The 24,994-nt window shown below is 37.6% G+C and overlaps 1 protein-coding gene across 5 annotated transcripts in view; it reads right to left on the reverse strand.

Annotated features, from left to right (window-relative positions):
* CCDC186 (coiled-coil domain containing 186) overlaps positions 1-24,994 on the reverse strand; it is a 39,578-nt gene that overhangs the window by 12,660 nt on the left and 1,924 nt on the right. For 2 of the 5 annotated variants that reach the window (XM_074831327.1, XM_074831326.1), the window contains 9 exons: positions 11,382-11,441; positions 10,562-11,255; positions 7,981-8,107; positions 5,478-5,606; positions 4,314-4,526; positions 2,710-2,829; positions 2,037-2,162; positions 1,627-1,725; positions 783-869 (listed from right to left, as the gene is read on the reverse strand). In XM_074831327.1, the coding sequence (XP_074687428.1) occupies positions 783-869; positions 1,627-1,725; positions 2,037-2,162; positions 2,710-2,829; positions 4,314-4,526; positions 5,478-5,606; positions 7,981-8,107; positions 10,562-11,241 (1,581 nt within the window). In that variant the 5' untranslated portion in view covers positions 11,242-11,255; positions 11,382-11,441. The remainder of the gene's footprint in view (positions 1-782; positions 870-1,626; positions 1,726-2,036; positions 2,163-2,709; positions 2,830-4,313; positions 4,527-5,477; positions 5,607-7,980; positions 8,108-10,561; positions 11,256-11,381; positions 11,442-24,994) is intronic. The other 3 variants (XM_074831325.1, XM_074831324.1, XM_074831328.1) reach the window with 2 other exon arrangements.

A 24,994-nucleotide genomic window follows, 5' to 3' on the forward strand; every position in this document is an offset into this window, starting at 1 on the left:
AAATCAGAAACTATTTATGCTTACAAACTTCAGAGCTGAATTATTCTGATCAAATGTCTAGATTGTTGTAAAAAAGCTCCTGTGGTTTTTTTTGGTGGTTCCAAGTAGCTAGGAACAATATCCCAAGTATTTCACATCAGATACAGTCAGAAAAAGAAACAGACCAAAAAAAATGCAAAAAAAAAAAATCAAATCAAACAAGTGTGATTAACATTAGTTTTGTCCAAAGACTCAAACTTACCAGTCTAATGGACCAGGATCCAAAGACATCACTTCTCCCCAGTTACCAAGCCAACCCCTTATTATGTCATCCTCCCTTTTTCTAAGGTCCTATTGAGCTAAATCCCTGCTCTGGATAGAGGGACCAGCACGCTAATCTACAGACCATTCAGAAGTTATGAATAGCATATACTCCTTACCCGAGGTCACATGCATGAAGTCTACAAAACTAGCTTCCCAGGTAGGAAAAGTTTACAAGTATTTTTCATTTTTCTAAGTTACTAAATTTAGAAGATGTTTACTAAAATGTTTCTCACAACTTTTCAATCAAATGAGGTACACGCCATGAAACAAAACGTACTATGGATCAACTGATACTCCCTAGGAAAGACTACCCAGTGTCACCAGTTCTGTAACACTTCTAGCCTCATGCCAGCTAGTCTCTAATCACACTGTTTATTCCAAAAGAAGTAAAAATACAATTAACAGATTGAATAAAGTCTTCTTCCAAAACCCAGGACTATGCCTTTGGCCCCACTGCAATCCAACACAGCACACGTTACCTTCGTTCTCAGTGTTCGAAGCTCATCCATGCCTTCTTTAAACGTTCTCTTCAAGTCTTCCAGTTCTTTTATTTTTGCATGATGCACCTTTATAAAGAGTGAGAAGCTCCTTGAGAAACCTAAATGGACAGTGGCATCTCCTGGGATGTCAAAAATATCTAGGCCAATGCAGGCCACCACAACAGCTGAGAGCGCTTGAGGTAGAACAGGTACCCTAAAGGTTTGTTTTGCTTAGTAAAAAAGCAAAGCAAAGCCTAAAAGCTTCTTTACTCTCAGAAGAACCAAGAACAAAAGTGAGATTACACACTCTGATTTTAGGTGTACAAATCTACACCACAACAGCCCCTGGGGAAAGTTCTAGGCAAACTGACACTTGGTTAACAAGGAAGATGGCATATGCATATATGAGCTGTGAACAGGTACTAAATCATTAGAGAATTTAGCTTCTGAGTTAGCAAATCTCCATACAGAACCGAGGCTGTTCCCTGTCTCTCCTTGCCACATAGTTTGGCAAAATACTGAGAAAAGACCTGCCCATTATCTGAGTTTGTGCTCTAAATTACAACATTCATGTTTATAAATGAAAGAGCACTTATTTTGTCCTCTTGTATCATACTTGTCTCATAACTTTGTTTTTAAAAAGTGAATCCAAGGTAATAGCTAAAAACATCCTGCAAAAAGCTGGGCTGGAGGCAAGACACCTGGGATGTAGTATTAGGACAAAAAGAAAAACGTCTGGCAAAAATTGTAAGCGGCATAAAATAAGATTCTCAAAACTAAAAGCTCATGGCATTCTTAACTACTAAGTTGCCAACTGCGTTGTCTCCACACACTGCATAATTACCTCCAGGTGATCAGACTTCTCCTGAATTTGTTTCTCCAGTTCTCCTTTAGTTACTCGGAGTTTTGCATCCAATTCATTTGATTTAATTTCTTCTGACTCCTAAAAGGATTGAAGAAATATAAGTAGAGGTGTAGAGTTTTACATTCCCCTTTTTAGTACAGACAGCATTTCACATCACTGACTCTTTTCTGTAGGTACACGTCTAATATTTCTGAACATGCCAAGAAAGACCCCCATGCTGCACGCCAACCGAGACAAACATTTTCCCTTTTACTTAACAACCTTTTAAGTAAAGAAACCAGTGACTAGTTCTCTCAGCTTTGTAGCTCGCACAGGATAATTCTTCCCTGCTACAGCTTGAGATAGAAAGGGAAGAAAAAGAAGACTCAGATGCTAAACACTAATTTCACCTCCTGAGAAAATGTGCCTACTTGGTAGGTTTTTATCATTTCTTGACAGTTTTTCCTTATCTGGTCTGCTTCTTCTTTTGCTTCAGTTAATTTTGTCATTGCATCTTTGAGGCGTTCTTTGGTTTCCTACAAAAATAGTAATAAATAATGGGATAAATCTATTTATCTAATAATCTGGGAAAAGCATTTCTCATAATAAAAGTTTCCTATTTCAGTCTGGAAAGAATTAACAACAACAACAAAAATAAATATGTCCAGCATTATTTTTCCACTTGCTTCCATTCAACTATTACTTTATGCAATTTTGTTTGTTCCAACACTGAAAGCACAACAAAAGGATCTCTTGGTTGCGCGCCATGCACATTTTCAGATGTTAGATTTAACTTAATCACATAAAAACTAAACTAAGACAACAGTTAATTCATACTAAAAAAAAAAAGAAAAATTAAAAGTTGATCACCAGATTAAACAGAATCCCCCCATACATCTTCCCCTCATATTCTTTCAACATTTCTATTTCAGTATCGCTATTGTGACTTTTGCTGCAGGTATTCAAATTAAACAAAAAACACTTCAGAAACAGATTTTAATACTATATAAAAAGTAAACAGTATAGCAACTACATTCCTCTGACTATATTTTCATGTCATGGTACCACTACCGCTTCACTAACCTTGTGTGAATCCATTTCTGTTTTCAATTTGTTCTGAGCCCATTTTACTTTGATAACATGAGAATTGATTTCTTCTTTCAATTTTTCTATTTCTCTGCTGAGTCGAGTGGCTTCACCATCCTAAGAAGATTTCATAGATTTTATTTTATGGATTTAAATCGTACAGTGCTTCTACAACAAGGCTCCTACTCAAGTCTCAAATTGACACAGGGTTTGGTTATTTTTTTTCCTTAATGTCTGGATTTTGAAAAAGCATGCACATACTTGAGAGTGCTCAATAATGCTTTAGCCCATAATCCCATGAAAAAAAAAAACCAACCCACATTAGTGTTCTGGTTTAAATAGCAAGGTAAGGCTGCAGTACTGTTAGTATACATTAATGTTACCTATCTGTTAAAAGGCAAAGCACAGCCTAGAGTTCTGATCTAAAATAAGTATCTCCTGGGTAAGCTGCACAGTCCTCATTTTGTTCTTTTTTGGCAAAAGGATGAGGAAACACAGGTTCAGAGTGCTAAGGTCATATATTATACAAGGCTATGGACAAAAATCATGACACCATGGAATGTTATTACCAACTATACAGTGCAGACTAGTGCGAGCACTGTCAGCAAAATGTATGCAAGTCAAATCACTAACCTGTGCCAAGAAAGGATGCTGTCATAACCTTCTATACCAGCATCCACAAACCACTGCATTAAGCCAAATTTTCAAACTGAGTTTCTGAAGTAAAACGCTCATCTTAGTAAAAAAATTTAAAGCAGCACCATATGAGGGCAGTACAATTCCTGTAAGGCTCTAGTGCAATCCTCAGGAGTTTTGAAGATAGATAGTACGTTAAGTTTTGTTTAGGAAACCTGAAGTCATGCTCCCACTTCCTGTTCAAGTGAGGGAGGACACTGATGTGATTATGTTTCAGAAGCATAATTTTTAGGACTTATTATTAAGATGTATTTTTATGATCCTTCTGTGCATAGTACAATTGCTCAGAAGCCCAAATCAAAGTTTGAACCCTACTAATTTATCAATTTTTTGGATCTTTCACACAAAATAGAATTGTGAAGCACAGCTATGAAGCACAATATAAAAAGACCTGGATAATTTAAGAGGCTGGTGGGAATCTCTTATTGGCTTCTAAAAAAGAATGGCAAATTTTTGGAACTGGCCCTGAAAAATTGTATTACTTTATTATCCATTTTTAGTAGTACAAAAGAGAAAATACAGAGTGAACACACAGAAAAATAGCAAAAAACCTGCAATAATTTATGCCATTACAGCCTTAAAAAAAAAAAAAAAAATCCAAACAAACTAGAAATCCCCTCAAAATCCAGGCATCTGCAATAAGCACTCTTCAATTTTGACAGAAAAAACCCCTTATGTTTCACAAACTAATATTCAGGGAAATATTAAAAGGAACTTCAAAAAGAGATGACAATAACTCAGTAACTTCTTCCCCTTCCCTTGGAGGTAAGGGGTTTTCACAGCAATATGGCAAAACCAAACAAAACCAGGTTTCTTTCACTAAGTACAATAGCAAACAAGTGATAAAGTGGTTCTGATAGTGCTTTTAATCATTCACTCAAGTCATACAGCAGTACTTGGAGTACCTTAGTTTCATAGAGCTGGTGCAATCTTCCTTTTTCCTGAGAAAGTTGTTTGATTTTATTAGTATGCTTTTCTATTTCTTTATTTGCATCTCTCACTCTTCTCTCAAGTATCTCCTTTTCCTTTCTGAGATCAAGCGACTCCTTCTCCCCTCGGACATACTTCATCACCATTGTTTCCTTTTCATGGCGTGCTTCTTCACATTTTTTGTTTGCCTTGAAAAATATTAAGACAGAATGAATCAATCCTGTATTTCTTAATTAGCTTTTATAAGACACTACTGAATATTTTCAGTATTGCAGTATAATAGCTTAACCAAGTAGGACTTAAACACTCCAGTTTAGCAAAGACTTAGATCCCACTTTAGTACTGGAATTACTCATACTTGTAACACTAAATATTTCTCTAAGCAGCTGCAGCTTCACAGCTAAATGCCTCAAATGCATTATCAATACATTAGTAATTTGGAATATAATTGGTTGTTCCAGAAGGAAAGAAGTGTATTTGGTAAGTTTTAATTGCAAAATTTTGCAATTACCCAGTCCTAGTCCTCTGTCTTCCCTTATCCACATGCCAACTACACAATCATTATTCAGTAGCTTATTTTTCAGATGGCTTATTTTTACAGATTTCCCCTGCCCCAGCACTAATAAATTCTTCTTCAAATAAAAAAAAAAAAAAGAATCAGACACTGAGCTTCAGAGTTCACATAATAGAGAAAATACTTGTCATAATATGATAATAAGAAGGAAAAAAAAATCATCTTAGTTCTCAGTAATACATGAGACAAAACAAGAGCTTTCTGCTGGAGTTGAGAAAAATATTAATTTTGTGATAGCCTGTCTGAAAAAAGGCACTGCCAGCTTTTACCTCCTTTTGAATCAAGATCAGCTTACAGGCAAGGAAAATGAGATTTCCTTGAGGGCTGAAGTCCATACATATAAATATACGTATTAAAAAGAGTTATCAGGCACTCTAGAATGTTAACAGCTATTTAGAAATTAATTGATGCCAGTTATCAGAAATGCATATATAACTGCACACTAGTAGTTCCAGTGTTGGTAGATTTTGCCTTACCTAATGATCCAACAACTGAGGCTACACGTTTCCTACAAGAATCAAGTTTGTTCATAAGATGTTCAATAATTAAAGGTTTTCTGTATTACCTGTTCCATTCGAAAGGCCATCTCTTTATGCAACTGCTGAATAGCATTTTTGGCTGCCGCATCTTGAGTTAAAAGTTTGTCTTTACTAGCTTTCACTTCTTTATTAAGCTCTTCCATTCTTGCTTCCAGCTAAAAGACAACATTATGATATAATTATAGGGAAAATAAGACTTTGATCATGTTTAGTACAGGCAGGAACATCTTACAAAAAATTAGATGCTTCAACAGATATTTACCTGTATTTTACACTTGTCAAGCTTCAACTATCCATATCAACATCTACCTTTGTATTACAGTAGAAGCATGAAAGATGTCAATTTTCATCTTCAGTGAAACTGAAGAAGCATCAAATCAAGTAAAACACAAAGCATAGTAATTTACTATACAAAAAATTAGATTGACAGCAATGCTGAGATGCCAGAGCAGAGCTGGCTGCTATCTGAAGTTGCTTCACCTTCCACGTTTTTGTTGCTATACCTGTGCTATATCCTCCACCGTGCCAACACAGTCATGCATCCATGCTGAACTGGACAGGGAACTAATTCATTGAAAAATAATTCAACAAATAAAGAGATGCTTAGTCATTGTGCTGGCACTTTTTTTAGCTGCCTAGTGAACCAAGTCAGAGACCTGATCCAGCTGAAGAATAATTACCAATGTTCAACTGAAACACTTCCCAGAGCGTGCTCACTGCACAGCTGTGCAAGTCCAGCACAAGCAGCAGCACTAGCACAAGAGCAAGTGGTGGCTACATAAGCTGCAACGCTGCTCAAAGGTTGTTCAAATTGTGCCTTAATGACTACCCTCTTGCTCCAGGGGAAAGCCAATTCACCCAGGTTAGGGGGTTTTTTTGTTTTGGTTGGGTTTTAGGGGGGTGGGCGCAGTGTAAAAAAGATCTGAGGGTCAGTATCTTATGTTTTTGTGCAGTTCCAAACTGCCACATAAAAAGGCAAGAACAACCTAAAATGCTCCTGTTACCACACAATGAATTGATTACACCCTGGTCAGCTTTGCAAATGAATCATTGCCCATATGAAAAAAAAGTTTTACACATACAAGCATGCATATACAGTTTGCTTTCAGCTGAGCGCTGCCAAGCTTTCATTTACTTGAAAGCTACCAGAAAATACTGATTCAGAAGTTTTAACAATAAAACACATCAGAAATGAAAAAACTCAAGTGTTTCATTGCCACGTATCTTACAACTCCAGGTGCTACCCAACTACAACATAAAAGTATTATGTGCCAAACCAGTATTTTCTGAAATCACTTGCAAGCACGTAGTATCAAAGATCCTACTTATCTGACTGGAAAGCAAAACAAACTCCCTCACAAACATTTTTTTTTCAGAAAGGGAAAAACCAATTGCTGCATGAAATCATACAGTGCTATCATGGACATACAGCCAAGAGAGAAGTAAGCTGCTCATACTGATTTATTCAGGCACATGCAATTCCCATTTGTAGCTTAAAAATAAGACTTTTCAATCACGTCATGGATTTTCAAAGACTCTTTAAAATTAACCAAAGACAGACTAAGCTTCTACATACATTAATACCTTCCTCTGGAACACTACAATCCTGACACACTGCTTTGAGAACAGAGTTCTGTGCAATGCAGACATTAACAGAGAAACCTGACAACTAGGGTAGTATCACCAGCACTTTAACAAACAGAAATTAGTATCTTAAATGCTATCTCTTGCCAGATTTCTAAACCGTAATCTGTAATCACTTTATAAAGCTGGCCAACCAACTGTAGGAACATTAGCAGATAACTGTAACAGACAGGCAGTGACACCTGATGTGATACCTTTTCTTCCCACACTAAAACCAGCCTACACCACTGCACACAATGTTCCTCTTTGGCCTGTCATGATTCTAACAATTAACTGGGGAAAAGCCTGTATATAGTAACAGATAATACCAAAATAATTTGCAAGACCACAGTTAATAATGCTCTACTCTTTATACACATTCCACATATTGTTAACATTTAACAACTGTAACTACACCCCCATTCACTTCTATTAGCAGATAGAGTAGTTAACACAAGATAAAGATGACAAATTATTATCTCCTTTATGTCCATGTACAAGAAATAAATCATCCTACCAGAATAAAAGACTGAATGTGTCATTTTTTATAAAAAGATCTAACAGGCCTTCAACATACACTGTCTCCAGCAGGAAGCCAAGGTACACAAAACCCACCTACCAGGGCAACCCACAGAATGGGAACTCTCTTGACTTGAAAAGAGACTTCCAGATACAGAACACTGAAGTGCCGTGAATCTAGAAAGGCAGTTTATCCAAAGACACCAGATGCTTTTAGCCAATCAATATTTCTTGGAATGAAGGAGCAGATTTATCTTCTTAAAAAGCTTAGGATAATAAGCATGGGCATTCCTTTCTTCTCCTCTATGCTACTAAGGATGTCAGTGGCAATACTGACATTGTATACAGGTGAAATACTAACCAACACTTCTGGTTTGTTATCTGTACCTGTTTAATAATGTTGAGGTGCTGCTTTTCTGTTTCTGTTCGTTTTCTCAACTCATCTTTTAAGTTGTCCTTTTCTGAGCAGATTTCCAAAATCAGTTCCTGATGTTTTTTATTTTCTTTAATCAATCTGTAAAGAAAAAAAAATGAAAATAAAACCAAGGCAGATTAGTACCAGGGTTTTTTGTTTGTTTTTAATTTTGAGATGTATGGGTTTTGCTCTTTGGTCTGCAAATTTTATTGGGAGTTACAGACAGAAACACTAATGAAACCCATGAAAGCCTGACAAAAACAAAACAAAATTATGTTGTGCATGTGAAACTTAGCCCTGAACCAGCAAGCAGCATCTTCCTTGTGAAGAAATGGCTTGATTCCAGCATTTTGGGGTTGTTACGGTCCACAATGACATGAGACATTTGTAAGTAAAGAACTGTAAAAGTTAATAATTTTAAGATACTTGTAAGACAATAACTTCCAGTCAGATAGCTCCGCCAGTCAAATGTCTGAAAACACTGATACTGTATTCGTATCATGGATTGATTGCTCAGAGTAGCCCTTGACATTCACAACCTAGTAAGAAATGAAACCCTGATTTTTTAAGTCCTAAGTAGGTACGTAACTACAACAGTGTTCCTGGTCATACTCCTTATAAATTCAATTTTGCAGCAACAGTTTGTTCCTTTGCAGCTCAGCTGTTTGAAGCCTGAGTTGAAGCTGACAGGTATTTAGTTTGACCTTCTAGCACTGCAGTAGAAGATAGGTACACATAAAACTCAGAAATTACATTTTCAGAATTGCTGAACAGTCTCAAATGTATTTAAATGTTTGAAGATACAGTTAGATGGTGCATATTTTAGGCTACTAATTGCATGAGTATGTGGGACGCATGCATTTACCTGAACAATATACTTAAATACCCCTTTACATATATACTTTGATCTTTAGCTCCCCTCCTTTGGAAAAAAAAAAAACCTACCACACACACCTCTAAACAAACGTCTCCTAAATTACAAGGAATTCAAAACCATCAGTGAAAGAGAGCTTAGCACTTCTGATCTGTTTTTTAAAATCTATTAATGCATATTGCAGAATTATGAATTCTTAATTCACACAATTGCTGCTCACCTATATATCTTAGATCTGATCATAGGAGATAACTGGGCTATTTCCAGAGCAGTGTTTCAAGAAATTCTGCTGATCATAAACTAAGGGACAAAATCAACCCAACCCAGAATGCCCTTTGGACCAAACATAAAATGTTCCACAGCAGTTTTACACTGTTGAAGTGAGTCCCCAAGAGTCAAAGGGGTACAACTGGGTTAGCAGCTGGGGGGGAGGGGGGGGGGGGGGGGGGGGAAGAGAGAGAGACCAAAGACATGTTTATATAGAAAACTTTCTGTATGTACATATAACATATATCTACATAAACATTTGTCTCTAAGAAAATAATTGGTCAATGGCAGAAAACACCAACTTGCCTTTGAGTTTACCGTAAACAAGTAAAACCCAAATAACTTGTTAACTTATGACCTCTTGGAATTACAACCATCTAACACACCCACCACTTCAGATTCCCCCTCCTCCTCCATAATTATTGAATGTCTAACTATGCATTCCCAAGATTTCCTGTCATCTACTGACTTTCCTCACATTTAAGATTTTTGACAGAGGTTGACTGGTGAGGTGCAAGAGAATACTTTCCCTACTTGGCATCTCTCCCTCTGCCTGGTTTCCCTCCCTTTGATGTCCTCCCATACCATGGTATTGGACTGCTTTATATGAAGAGTAAGGACATTCATTTCCAGCCCTGCAAGCAGGAATAAATTTGAAGTTAGACGCTACATTTTGCCAGCAAAAAACATTTCTAAAGGGGTAACACAATATGAAACACCAAGTGGAAAAATCAAGAAATTGAGCAATGAACTGGCTTCTGATGAATATAAACATTCTTCATGTAGTATACTGCCTGGTAGAACTATTAAGCCCAGTTTATTATAGCAAAGTTTATAAGCCATGCATTTCAAAAGTCCTCCTATAAAATGTGGTAAGACAGTAGTTAATCTATATATGATATTTCCAACTCAAAGAATAGCTCTCAACTGATTAGCAATTTTGCTGGATTATGACAGGAGACTGAATACTACTTGAAAAAGGAACAAGCAATTTCAAACTCAAATAAAATGCACATTGTGCGAGTTAGTAATTACAAAGATTCATTTCTCCAAATACATATATGGACTGAATGAATCCCGGACTATTTTTATATCACCATTACTTTTACCGTATTTAAGTAATTCTAGACATTGGCAGGCTATTCAACTGAACAGTTGGCTATTCAGTTCCTGCCAAATTCCACAAGAATTCAGAGATCTAAGCACACATTTTTATTTACAAGTACATACCACAAGTAAAAATAATTCCTCCCTTAGAGAACATAACTTAAAAAGCTCATTAACTGTCCTTACAACAACTGACAAGAGACTACTTGTTTCATACCAAAATGCTGTATGTAGTTGCACACAACATGCAATTGAAATTGTTCAGTATACACCTCCAACTGTGATGAGCATACTCAAATACTCACTTTTTTATAGTTTGTTCTTGCTCTAGGTATTTATCTTGCACACATTTTTCAAACACGGCCAAGGCATGTTCACCCTTCCGCACACCATTCGGGAATTTTCGTTCCTTTGAAAAATCTGTAGATAAGAGTTCAGACTCTATTTCGTTTAGCAAATCCTCCTGTGAGGAAGTCTGATGTATTGTGGAAATAAGCTTCTTTGTGCAGTCTGTGTCGTAAGGGCTTTCCGAATAGATTTTATCACTTGATTTTTTCACAAAGTCAGACTCCTCCCTTAGGTCCTGTAATATTTCCATTAATGATTGTTCTGTCTGATTAGTTTTTGGATCTTTTTGTTCAAATTCTTCACTAGGTAAATGTTCTGGTTTTGTGAAGCCTTCTACCTTTCTTTCAGAGCAGATACCAGCGCAGCAGTCTGCCTCTCCATGCTGCTGCTCCTGTCTTTCTGCCAGGGCCCCACTGCTGTTTATGCCAATAGTCGTTGAATCCTGGTCTGAGGGCAACAACCTTGATTCGCTTTCCAAGACACCAACATCATCTCCAGTATAACTGATGTTTGAGCAGTCCTTCATTCCAGATGTTTTATCAGACTTCTCATTATTTGGGGACCTCGAAGAGTCATCGTCTGACAGATTGACTGGCTCCAGCATGCTTTGCATTTCTGGTAAATATCCCTCCATCATTTTCCTTTGGAAATCTAGAAGTAGAATTCATATTACACAACATATTATATTCAAAATCAAAGTAAAAAGAGACTGAGAGAGGGGAAAGAAAGGCTACTGGAAAGTAAAATTCAAAGAGCAAAAATATTTAGATACATAACTGTTATGCAGAGTTTGTTGATCTTCCAGCCTTTTATGTAAATGCTCCAGTACAAGTTTTTCTAAAAGAAGGTGAGAAATCAAGGATAGCAAACAGGAAGTAGTGGGATAGTAAATGCCAAGACAATAAAAAAAAAGCAGAGCTTTTTAGAATTCTAGCATTTAAATCCACAAAAAATCCAGGTAATCACCTCTGAATAACATTTCAGACATAAAATAAGAAAAAATTATAAGCACCTAGAGCTTTACAGCTTTCATTTTCCTATACGCGATTTGAAAGCGACAATATGCTTTGACTTACTCATTTTTACAACATAGGGCAACTCCCTCATCCAGCCAGAATATTCAACTTCCTTACTCTCACATCCTCACTCATCACCCATACAGCAAAATGTATCTGTACCCAGCAACCTAGAAGGGGCTGGGGGAGGATGGGGGTGAGATTCTCTTTTCCCATCTGCTTTCAAGCAGCCAAAATCCCTTGCTGGAAGAGCACAGATGGTCTGTGGCAGATTTGCTCTCTCAAAAAGTAGCTTGCAGAGCAAACATTTGAGGAGTTGAAAAGCTATGTAGAATGTGTTCTACTAGGAGGATACCATACTGAGATTCAAATAGCCAGAGCACTTATGGAAGAGCCTGAGTATAATGCTGTATCTTCTTTTTCAGGAATCCCAGATGGTCAGGTGTCTGGAAAGACTGCTGGCATTTTTAGCAAGCACAAGAAGCCCTCGTTTCATTTCCATTAGGAGAAATTCATTACAGCAGTCATAACTTTTAGATGCAAACCTATCCTCCTGATACTGGACAAATTAGACTATTTAAAAACAAGGCAAATTTTTTGTTTATAAATTCAACTCTGCTATTCCAACAATTATCTTAAAGGAAGCAGTAACCTTGTCATCTTGCAACATCAAGCTTGTTTTCATACTTGCTTTCTCATTTGTTTAGCTTCCTCTAACACAGACCGAGTCATTCAGCTACATGCCCCAGGCCCTGCACTTTGACTCAGTCCGAAAGAAAACCCTTTGTGCTGCTTGGCCCCACTCCTCCAGAGTCCTGCTTTATTAACCAACACTTAGTACCGAGGCTTACATTGTTAAAACAGAGGGATACATGAATCCCATTAGGTCTGTGACTAATTGCTAACACTATCACCTTTCACTATTAGGTATAAAAATCAGGTAAGGAAAAAAGGTAGAAGCCTCAGCCCAGCTGTTTCTACCAGGAAATACCATCAAACGAAAAACCTACCACTAGTACAAAACCAACACTTGGGCTACAACTGACAGTTAATCAACAAGGGCAAAACACAAGGAAAACTGAACATAAGGCTGGAAGTAAGAAAGGGAACATGTCACAACTGGACAACAGTCACAAATCATCAAATGACAATTATACATTTTTAAGTAACAAGCAAATCACTTTTCCTTTTTGGTTTCAAAGCAAAAAAACTCAATGCTACAGCACCTAAACCAGTACAAATCAACAGGAACAAGAAAGCAAGCAGTAAGGAAAGCCACAAATGAGAGATGGTGAATGTGAGAGTTTACATACAATGTGAAACTTTTACAAGGACTCCCCATTTTATAAACAGATCTTCTGTTACTAACTAAAACCCTGATTCCCCTTTGCTTCAAAGGATTTGTGCTTAGGTCAACACTGGAGACAACAAATCCATCCACTGGGTTTGTGGAGCCAAAACAATTGCTCTTTTGGTACCTATCTCCTTTTTGATAACTTCTGCTAGCAATCAAAGTTCACAATGTACTACTGTTATTCTAAAATAAAACAACCAAAAGAAACAACCCCCACTGATAATCTCTATCTGCAAGAAAAAGCATTTAGTTTGACAGTAGTAGAACACACTAGTTCCTCCTTAATTAAAAAGCTGTTTAAAAAATCAATGTTTTGAGACTGGTGCATTTAATACAGTCAATAACCATAAGACAATTTGCAAATTATGCAGTTAAGGGGAAAGAAAAATTCACCTTCTGGTATCTGTTCCCTTTTGTCACAGATAGTTTATAATCCACATACCCAGCTGTAGAAAGAGACTGTATTAATATAAAGCTGAGGTACAATTTTCTTCTATAGCAGTTACTCTAGTCTAAGTTCTTGCTGACACTTTCTCTGGAATGATCAGAAGGTTTTCCTGGCTCATTTTAAGCCTTTTCTAAAGCGTTACTAAACCCCCAAAAATGTGCAGTTGTTTGATGTATTACTGCCTCAAAGGTGCTCATCACTGCCCAGCTGCTGCAGTTCACCACTCCCACAAGAAAAGTGGTAAAATCAGACATGTGAACTTCTATGTTGGTTGCTATACCTAAAATCTCCAGTCCAGTCAGCAAACTGGATGGTGTTTCTCTTAATATGAAAGCAAGAGGTGAAAAACACAGTCCTATTAAGACAGCACTTAGTCTTAGGATACTAAGTTTCCATCATATTATGTTACTTCGTTCTGTAAATAATACTGTGAATTAGCATTAGAGAGAAAAATTAAACCATGTAGAAGCAGAAATACAGTTATTTGCATAACTCAGTCGCAGAACAATAAAAAGCCACCAGCTCCATATCCATAACTTACACGTAATATCAATCATAAATAAAGTGTAGGTTTTTTATGAAACACATGGGGAATTTGAATAGTGTCTATACAAATTGGTTAAAGCATGAAAAGTAAATTATGTTGATTCAGTGTTCCCTGCAGATCTGCCCTGATTTTCAATTTACCACACTACATTCCCAGTCTTTCCATTCCAATACACTGGATTTTAGATCTATATGCATCTGTTCATGACCTATGCAATTTTTTTTTCCCCTACTGCCACTGAACAGTACTAGGTTTTATGTTCTAATTACTAACTTTTCAACAGAAATAAAATTTAACAATTCATCATAGGATCACAATTTACCTTCATATCAGAAATACCCAGACAAAGAAAATCATGTGAAGCAATTGTCAATGCAAGTTCATCTTGATAGCCAAGCGTCTCTTGAATGCCCAGTTTGTTGCGCCTACTCCAGGCAACTGAATACAGGAGATACCTTCTTTTATAAGGCCAAAGACAGAAAACTGCAGTAAGAATACTAAAGAAAAGGCTCCTGCTTTGTAAGCGAAAGGTTTTGTGTGAAAGTACCTTAAAACTACCAACATTGCCAGCTTAGCAGTAGCTAGTTGAAATAAAACATGCTAGTATTTGACTGTTTCACATCAAACATACAAATACAGCAAGTGTCAAATAATATTTGGAGACCAGATACATATGTGATAGCAGATCCATGTCCTTCCAGGTTTCATATCCATCTTTTAATATCCCACCTATCCTTACAAGTGACTCTTCCAACATGAGGGAAGTACTAAGTTTATGGTATCACTCTTGTGCAAAATACTGCATTAAGAAAACAAAATAGCTTAGTGTCTTTTACAATGTCTTCAAAAGGTGTCAAAAACAATCAAAAAAGGCAAATCCTCACTCAAGCAGATGAACTGGTTTATGTAATGCTATGTTGTTTATGCATTAGAAAAGCATATAGCATTTTGAGTGATAGCGAAGTGCCAGGTGAGCACTGACCGACCTTCTTGCACTGTTTTGCTAAGCTTCTACCTTCAACCACCTGCTCTGCTCCTTCCTCAGGGTTGATCATCATCTAAACAGTATGGCAAAAGTGTCTTGCTCCTCAGTCCCCTCCCTGTGATGTTTGTCTCACCCTCCCAGTATGTGTCCCTTCTGCTGCCTATGCCACCGGAGAATATAATCACTACCAACTCAAAACACCCAGAGGAGGAACTCCTCAACGCACCATTCTGAGATTAGCCCTGCCCAAGCTCGCCTGCCTGCATACCCCGAATAACCAGCCATCTTGCGGGACTGCCATACGTCTATGGTGGCACGTGGAAAGCTTTCTGTCACTGGTTTGTAACACTTTCTGCTGCTTCAACAGGACACTTAGCACTCCCACAACTGGTTTGACCAGTCCTCCTCCTCCGTTTTACAGCTCACAATTAGTTTGACACTCTAACACACCTTCCCCGCCTTCCTGCCCCTATTCTAAAGCCAAGGAGACAGCCATCTGTGTTTCCCCACAATGCAGTAATACAAAGCAAAGCAAGTGGAAACGCATCAATTCAAAAGCTGGTGATGTGAGTAGCAGAGAATGAGGAACACGAACACAGCTCAGTCGAGCTTCCTTTACAGCAGTTTGCACAAGCAAACAAAACATCTCTCTGTGTATATATACACACACATCAGAATATAGACAAGTTGTACTCTTCAAAAACAAAACTTTGCCTTTTTCTTTTTAAACAGACACTGTTTTTATCATCATAGACGTGTTCTTCAAAGAAGCAAGGAGCACACATACTCTTCCTCATTATCTCGTGGTATTCACAAAAATTAAGTTTAAATCTGCATCAGCACATATGATGCTCATTTTAAATATTACATTAGTACTTGAAGAAGTAGCTAAACTGCAGCCACAGGACACACAACATCAAAGGCTAGGGTTGCAACCATTTCTCATACTACTGTAACTGAGAGGTGCTTATCTACTAAATAGCTGATAGCACAACTGACTGGAAGCAAAAGCAGGGAGCGGAGAGCCTGCCAATGCAATGAGTGGACAGCAGGCCAACTTTTTAAGGCAGAAATGTCTCACGGGTACGTAAGGAAAAGCAAAGAATCAGGAAATGGTATTTTTTTCGTTCACTTTCCTTGTCACACAATAGAAACATCCTCTATTAACTGCTAATCAAATGATAAAAATAAGAACAAATGTGACATTCTTTTAAACTCTTCAATGAAGTATCTGATTAAGTATTGATAATCTAGGGAGAACATCGAAAACCTTGATACATTATCCTGCAACGTGTCAAAAAAAGAAGAAAAAAGTATTTCTTCTAGCTATCTTCAGTAACAGTCAGGTATCCTAAGTGTTCAGCCCTGGCCTCAGGGGCTATTCACAGATATGAAGTTACAGACATATAAAAAAAATCTTGCAGAATCATTGTATATAAAAAGGTAAAACTTGCAGACAAATAAAATGTACAAGCTACTGGAATTTTCCAGGTATTTCCAATTACATTCTATTCTCCACAAGTAATCCATCTCAAAGTTTTTAAGTAACTTTAAATTAAGTCAAATAATGTTTAATACTTAGCTATTTTAACAGCATAGACCTGCTCTGCAAATTACCAGTAGGTAACACAAAGGTTTTAACTTGTTCTACTAAATCAATCTGCTAAGTCAAGTAACTTTTTCTTATGTAAAATTTGGTCTCACTCTTGTAAACTGAGTATGTACTATGCTACATCATGTTAGTTGGATTTCTGGAATAAAAAACTCTAATAGTGGTACTACATCATTGCTATGATAATTACTGTAATTAGGTACTTGTTTATAATTTAATTTTTAGAGTGAAATGAAAACAGAATTTCCAGAAGAGCCATTGATATAATGTTTGAACACTAATTTGACTGTTTATTAATCCAAGATTTATTAGGCTACATAACTATACAAGACAGTATGTGATCAGACATTAATATTTAGTTCCTGGACTAAAACCAACCAATTACCTGCCAAAATAAAAAGCCAATTAACAGCTAGAAGATATATGATGCTAACTTTAAAAGCTCCTCCAACTCAAATTCTGATTTTAATACAACTACATATTCTGACAAATTAGGTTATGAGAATTAATTTTCACATGAGATAACAAGGTAAGTTTAATTATTCTTGTTTTAGCATCACTCTTCCAAGTACTTTGTTACACATGACACCAAACGCACAGATGTCAGAACACAAGCCAGCAATGGATAGCTTTTACAGATACAACTCTAGAAACAAGATTACAATTAAAAAAATATTTCAAGCAATACCTACACTGAACCACCATACTAACTCCTTTATTCAACTTCACTGAAAGAACACTTTGTCTGAAAGTTTAAGAACGCTGAATTTTTCTGTATTACAGACAGCTAAGACCTATCATTTTAACATCAAAATTTAAGCCCTTTCTCTCTCCCTCCCTCTCTCTTCTTTTCTTCCCCCTCTTTCTGCCCATTACGCACTATAAAGTGAACAAAAATGCTGCAATAAAGATAGAAGACAGAGGGACAGAAAAAAAAAAAAGGAGCATCAAAGTTGCTCCTTTCTATACATGCTTTAACAGTAAATTCTCACTTCAGAGCCCATTTACTGGCATGGAGAAAAGCAGTTTCTCTAACAGTCAATCCTCCCCTATCCTCTGCTGAAAAGTACATCCACTGAATTTTTAAGGAAGCTGTTGACACCCTCATCCCTTGGCTGTCCATCAGGTTATCCACTATACCAGCTGAAAATCTTCCCCCTCATTCCAGTACTGCTAATGCCCAGGCACTAGAAAGTAATTCATGATGAAAGCAATTCCCTGGATGCTACCTACTGTCTGCACATATCTAATTAGGAACACAACCTTTCCCAGCTACAGCCTGCTATTCTGTTATTACAAGCATGCACTGAGAATCTGGTACATTTTAATTCAATATTATGCCATTTCAAACTGCCTGTCTTTTCAATCTTCTTATGGACCACAAACATGAATCTTTTAAATCCCTGACTACAAAGGACTTTCCTAAGCAAATGTGCTATTAACGCTAGCATTTAATTTCATAAAATAGATAGCTTGACCCAAGCTATCAACACTTATGTTGTAAATAGTAGAGGAGGAAATGACTTTTGTTTCAGTCAATTTCAAAATACATGTGAGATGACATCTAAAGAAACATATTAAATGACACCTACAGGAAGCATTTTCTGAGGTGTGGCTGTCTAGAAGAATTCACTAACAAGGAAAAAAAGAAAGCGTGTGCCTTGTCACCTAGTAACTATCACAATGGGGCTCTTTTACAATAAACAGACTAAGAATGACAGAAGTGTGTGCCTGGGGTGGTTCTGTAAGCAAAGTGACAGTCAAAGTCCTGAGAAATAAATATCACTGCTATAAGAGAAAAATACATTTAAGCTACAAAGCTTAAACATACTGTAGAGAGAGGGGCAAAAAAGGGAAGGAGGGAATAATGCTTCACAGGTGTGTGCATATACAAAAATATGTTTAAACCAGGGTGGATTTTGAAAGAAAGTAAAGAGCATCGAGGTAAGTGACTCTGAAGCACAAAGCCTTCTGAATGGGGAGTAATAACAAGAAGTTAATACAGTCAGTGCAGTTCACTGGACACCAGACACATTCAACCATGCACTACGTAATACAATGGCCAGTAAAAACCAATTATGCCAGTTCCTTTCAACAAGAAAAGGTTTTGCATCATCTTTTGGTAGATGTTTTTCGCTCATAGCTGTGCTCCTAAGAGAGACTCTGTAGCAGAGCCACTGATGAAGAGGGAATCTACTCTCCAAACAGCTATACATGCCATCCACAAAACAGTGAACACAATTCTCACATCAGCTAAGACCATGTATGCTCTTCACCTCTGGATATGTAAAAAGCATCCAGACAGGTTTTACAGGATACAAAACAAGCTAATTTTTAAATACAACATAAATTTACAAAGCTATCCTCTTCCCCCTTCCATTTCATATCCATCACAGCAGAGTACTCAAACTTCCTTTAAGTAATAGACTAAAGTCTCAAAATGACCCAAAGCTGCAACACAGATACGATGCATTTCAGAGAGTAGGTGGGGGAAAGGAAAGGAAAGGAGTGATCAAGTGCTCCATGGCTCATGGGCAGATGACGTCAACAGCCAGGACAGTCCTAAGTACCATGATCAGGCCAGGCAAGTATCTAAGTGACAGAAAAATCTGGTGACACCAACACAAGCAGCTCAACTTCCCAGAAGTTCCTACCACTCTTACATGGATGTCACCTCAGCACTCATATAGTTGCACAGCCACTGCAGCCTGTACTGTAAACTTGCTAAGGAAACACTGCATACCCCTACACAAAATTTACATGTTTAGAGGAAAAAAACCTACCTATTTGAGATCCTTATTTCCTGGTTCTTTCTTGAAGTGCACTGGATCGGTAACTCACAAAATTGCTGTTGTTACTCTTTATTTTGCTTTTCAAGATTGCACCTTCTCAAGATAAGCTCCACTGGAAATTCATCATAAAAATCTAAGTAAATACCCTTAAGCAATAGTCTCCTCAAATGCTCTGTAATACTCACCTTTCATACTGGTTCTGGTTTCTGAACTCCTGGCAAACATTTATCTCCTTTACTATCCAATTCAGGTTTAGTGTGCAGGTTGCCTCATCGGTTACTGGGAGAAGGGACAATGCTTGTCCTTTGGCCAGCTTCTTATGAAGACAGCTACAAAAGGGGTTTACTCTTGACATCCTCAACCCGTCCATGAAAGCAGATCACTACTTTTCCCTAGTACTAGACCAGAAGACCTGGGCAGCACTACATAACTCAAATAACCAGCTGTCTATCCCAGTTGCTGTGTTACTTTTCTCTGCACCAGGTTGCAACTTATTTCACAATTATCTCTGCTCCTCTGTATCCTCCTCTTCAATTCAACAAAAAAATGCTCATTTGATCTATGGGTTTACACAGAGTTTTTTGCTAGCAAATCCCAATGTTGTGGGAGTGAGGAAAGAATAGCTTAATTTTGATACTGGAGGTGCCAGATGCAGACACTTATGAATCATTCCAGTTTTGGCAAAGCTGAATTTAGGAAAGCAGACGTACAGCTTGCCTACATATTTAGAAAGTTGTGGGTTTTATCTCTGTATAACCCAGGTGCTATATGAACAGAAAATTCTATAGCCCAGTTAAAACAGTTAGAAAAGTAATGCTTTCATGATGACTGCCCTGTTTGTCCACCTGCACTTTGGACAGCAAAGCGAGCACTGCAACACCTGAAACTGTAGCTGGTCTAAACAGATGCCAGAAACCGTTTTTCATTCTCTATTTTCATTCCTCTAGCTTTCTAATAGCTCTCCAAACATCAAGAGGTCTCCTCACTGATATGTGTTACATCTGAAGATAAAAATACTATCAACTCAGTTATGCAACCTCTCAAAGCTGATCCAGTAATAAAAATAATAATTAAAAATCCAAGACACACACACACAAAAAGGCTACTAAAAAAATCCAAATAACTAAATCTAGAACTGGGGGGTCTGGAAGACAAACTTTTTTCAAAAATTAAAAGCATTATCCTCATGGAATTATAGCTGCCAAAGAAAACATTGAATTTTTTTCTGTCACCCAATAGCAAATTAAAATGAAGTCATGTGAATTTCCAAGAGGAAATTACATGCCATTTACAGCTATTTTGAAGATTCACACTTACACCTCAAGTGACATTGTAATACACTTTCTCATTACTTGAGCCCTCCAACTACAAATTAAAGCCCTCAGCAACCATGCCCAGCCACACTTACCAACACACACTGCTCTTCCATACTCAACTACAAATGAAACTTCCATTATGTATCTTTGCATGGTTCCGTGCCTTGACCTGAAAAGCACTGAGCACTAGAAGCTCCCCTTCATTAGCAAATATGGAGATGATCTGGAACTCCAGCTCTTTTTGCTAGGATGAAATCTAACATTTACTTTGCATGCAACTAAGGACAGAACCTTAAGTCAGTAACATCGAGCAGTATGTTTCAAAATGTGCCTTTTTTCTGATACAATTTGCAAAAATGCACATAAAGGAAGATCAGCAATGTCCTAAATCTCATCCCTTGGAAGTTGTGATTCAACAGTAATTGTGATTTTAAAAAGGAGTAATATGACATTACAGCATACATGCAAATGCATAACCAATATGTACTCCACCATTTAAACAACTCTGCCCCCTGTCCACTCACGTTCAGCACATGTAATATTAAAATCCAATCCACAGATTGATTTTCAGAAGTGGTTCATTACACTCAAGCAGAATCCCAACTCAGAAGCACCTCTCTTCATGTAAGCAGCTACTAAAGCTCATGAAGCAAAGTTAAATACATAACTTTAACAAAACCACATTTATCATTTATACTTCAATAACGTGTTGGCTCTTTCCCCCATCACTGCAGTATAGACTAAAGGCTCTGGTAGAGAGATTACTTATATTGCCTTATTTTTTAACTCATGCATCTATGAAATGAAGTGACATACGACTGAAGTTTCAACAGTCAAAAGGCTTTTCTCCATGAAGCTCTGATGTTCATCGGAAGACCCCCAGAAAACCAAGAACTGCACACCAGCACCATTTGAACAGTTCTGTTCCAGACTCACTTCCCTCTTGCATGTTCCTTGGCCACAAAACCACAGAGAACAAGTGATTTAGCCAGTCTTCAACTGCAAACTCAAGTGTTAACATGAGATGCAATATAATCAAAGAGTTAATTAGGATTTACTGGCTGAAGAATACTGAAAAAAATGATAGTAATTTTTAGTTTTCCTGACAAGTTCCACATGAAGGAACCAGCAACCAAAGAAAGACTTAAAGAAGTTATATGCAAAAAAGCTTCACAAATGCCATAGCATTTATTAGGAAGCCCATAATTTATTTGTCTGAACAGTTTGTTCCACAAAGGACTATTCCTCTCTTAAATATCATGCTACAAAATATTCTATTAGAAACATAATCTTAGATGAATCACAATAGAATAGTAAGTACTTTCTATTCTCTTTAAACACATTATTCTAAGACAGCAACATTAAAGTAACCATTAACAACCAGACAACTGTTAGAATCACAGGAACTGCCACTTCATTTCAATTCAGGTTTAGTTTCCTATCTATTACACTCAGGTAAGAGATGAAGCTGTAGGACAGCTTTCATGCTATCATATGTACAATGATACCCTAACAAAACTACTAATGAAATAGTCTATTTTGGGGTATGACAACTTTTTTTCTTCTTATAGTTGTGTTGTTCATTGTAAATCCCAAGATGCATCTCTTCAAGAACTTTTCACATCTTTACTAGACAATAATTACTATCTGAGCAAACTAAAATGCTTCTCCAAGTCAGTGCCAACCTGTCATTGCACCAGAACTCTTGCTAAAAATTTTACATGACAAGAAGACTAAAAATAAAGTGGAAGAGAAATTTTACACTTTTTGTTAGCAGTTAGATGTAGTATAATCCTAGTAATACTTTCGGTCTGTTCACATTAGGTGAACACACCTTCCTACTTCACTTGTTGGGCAAAGCTTTTTGTTTCTTTTTCAAAAGTAAAATATCCTCAGCTACTGTCTACTGCTCATCACATTGACTAGCAAAACAAACTTTCCTGTTGCTGCCAATTAATATCCAACTTGTCTGTATTTTGTGTATATTTCATAAGAACTCCATCACAAGTGGCTTTCCCAGACAAGCATTATGCCACCAGATAACACTGCAAAAGAGGGAAACTCAAATCCTAGAGATAATTTTGTTTTCAAATGAAGTTAAGAAAGAAATGAGGATTCAGCTAAAAAAGTTCTGCTCTACATGGCAAGATACAAAAAGCAACTCTATTGTATACCATCTGCGTAGAGGGACAAATCAAAGGTTTCAACTACATCAAAAGGTCCACAAAAACAGGTACTTTACATAATCTAGTGTGAGATATATGAACAAGACGCCAGAAGGACTGTTTGGAATGCATCTGGTTACATCTCCATACATAAAGGTCATCAGAGCAGCAAGCCACCCACCCAACTTTAGAAGTGATGAAACACAATGAAAGGAGATTAACTGAATTCAAAAGCATCACAACACCTAAGAAAAAGTCAGAAAAAGAACAGCCTAAGAAGAGATGACGTCGATCACCACTGCTGTATTCCATACAAAACCAACAGATGGTGGCCAGGAGGTCTCATACACTGATGGCCTTCCTGTATTTACAGATCACACATATAGGAAGCAAAAAAAAAAATACACCTATACTAGCTCTCCCAATATTAACTCACTTTTGCCCAAGACTGAATACAAGACACTGCTCTAACCTGGAGAAAAGATTACTGTGATATCACCTAGTATTGCTGAGAAGGAAGATGTAACATAACATGGTCCCATCTACACAGAAAAGCTAGAGGACTGCAATACAGATGGGACAACCATGACTCACAGCACAAGTGGTAACGCTGGCTGTGTACTGGGACACCGAGTCCTCTAGCCCAGGCAGAACTTGACACAGCTCCCTGATTCAGCACAAAGACTTGCTTTGATGCACATATTCAAAGGGAGGGGAGTGGAATGGTGCATGTACACAGCAGATACTCTCAGGATTTCCTCGCTTTTAGCAGTTCAACACTTATCTCAATTATTTTACTCTTTTTTTAATCTGACTTTATACAAACATAAATTGCATGCAGTGCCAAAGTGCGAAGTTCAGCATTACTATCAATTCTTTTAACATGAGTCAAGTACTTTAGAAGACAAGGTTTACTCAAACTTTATCTTTGCTTATGTCACAAGTTAGATAGCTGAACAATACTGTATGAATTCCTTCAAGGCATCACCAGGTTTTCTATCAATCTCATGCAAGTGGTTAATATCATGGTCATATTAACTCCACTTAAGGAGTTAAGTAACAGCACAACTCCAAAATAAAGTTCATCAGTTAAGGTTTAACAAATGGGACTGGATCTTACCCTTGTACTTGGCACTGGTGAGGCTGCGCCTCGATTAATGTGTGCAGTTTTGGGGCCCTCACTACAAAAAGGACATTGAATTACTTGAGCGTGTCCAGAGAAGGGCAACGAAGCTGGTGAAGGGTCTGGAGCACATGTCGTACGAGGAGCGGCTGAGGGAACTGGGGTTGTTTAGTCTGGAGAAGAGGAGGCTGAGGGGAGACCTCATCACCCTCTACAGCTACCTGAAAGGAGGTTGCAGAGAGCTGGGGATGAGTGTCTTTAACCAAGTAACAAGCGATAGGACAAGAGGTAATGGCCTCAAGTTGCGCCAGGGAAGGTTTAGACTGGATATTAGGAAGCATTTCTTTACAGAACGGGTTGTTACGCGTTGGAATGGGCTGCCCAGGGAGGTGGTGGAGTCCCCATCCCTGGAGGTGTTTAAGAGTAGGGTTGACCCAGCGCTGAGGGATATGGTGTAGTTGGGAACTGTCAATGTTGGGTTAATGGTTGGACTGGATGATCTTCAAGGTCTTTTCCAACGTAGATGATTCTGTGATTCTGTTCCCATCACAAGTCATGGGGTACACCTTGAGAGTGTTATTTTTTTGTCATACTAGTCCCAAAGCTGGAAGCTTATGTTGCAGGGGAAAACAATATACTAGCAACAGCGTCCTTTAACTGTGAACTTCAAACGAGACCTGGATACTTGAGGGTTTATGCACTCGTAATCTGTTAATAGAGCATCTTCAGCACAAAACAACTCTTAGTCTTCTAAGAAAATCAGTCTTACCTACACCACTCAGCAACCGATGCAATACCAGCAACAGCACTACTGTAACCTTTCAGCATCTTAGCATCATGCCTTCAACCCTGCTTTTCTCCTCTCTTCTGACACCAATTTGTTTCTGATGAGGTTTTTCCCACCCAGCCTCAATTTGAGGCAGCAGGGTCTTCGTCTATGATTTGACAATAACTACCTGTAAGGCTTTCCAATATTCTTTTTGGCAAGAGGAAAGTAAGGTCAGAGCAAGCCAACCCAGAACTAAGTACAGG

Source organism: Strix aluco, chromosome 7 (genome assembly GCF_031877795.1).
Source record: "Strix aluco isolate bStrAlu1 chromosome 7, bStrAlu1.hap1, whole genome shotgun sequence".
NCBI lineage: Eukaryota > Metazoa > Chordata > Aves > Strigiformes > Strigidae > Strix > Strix aluco.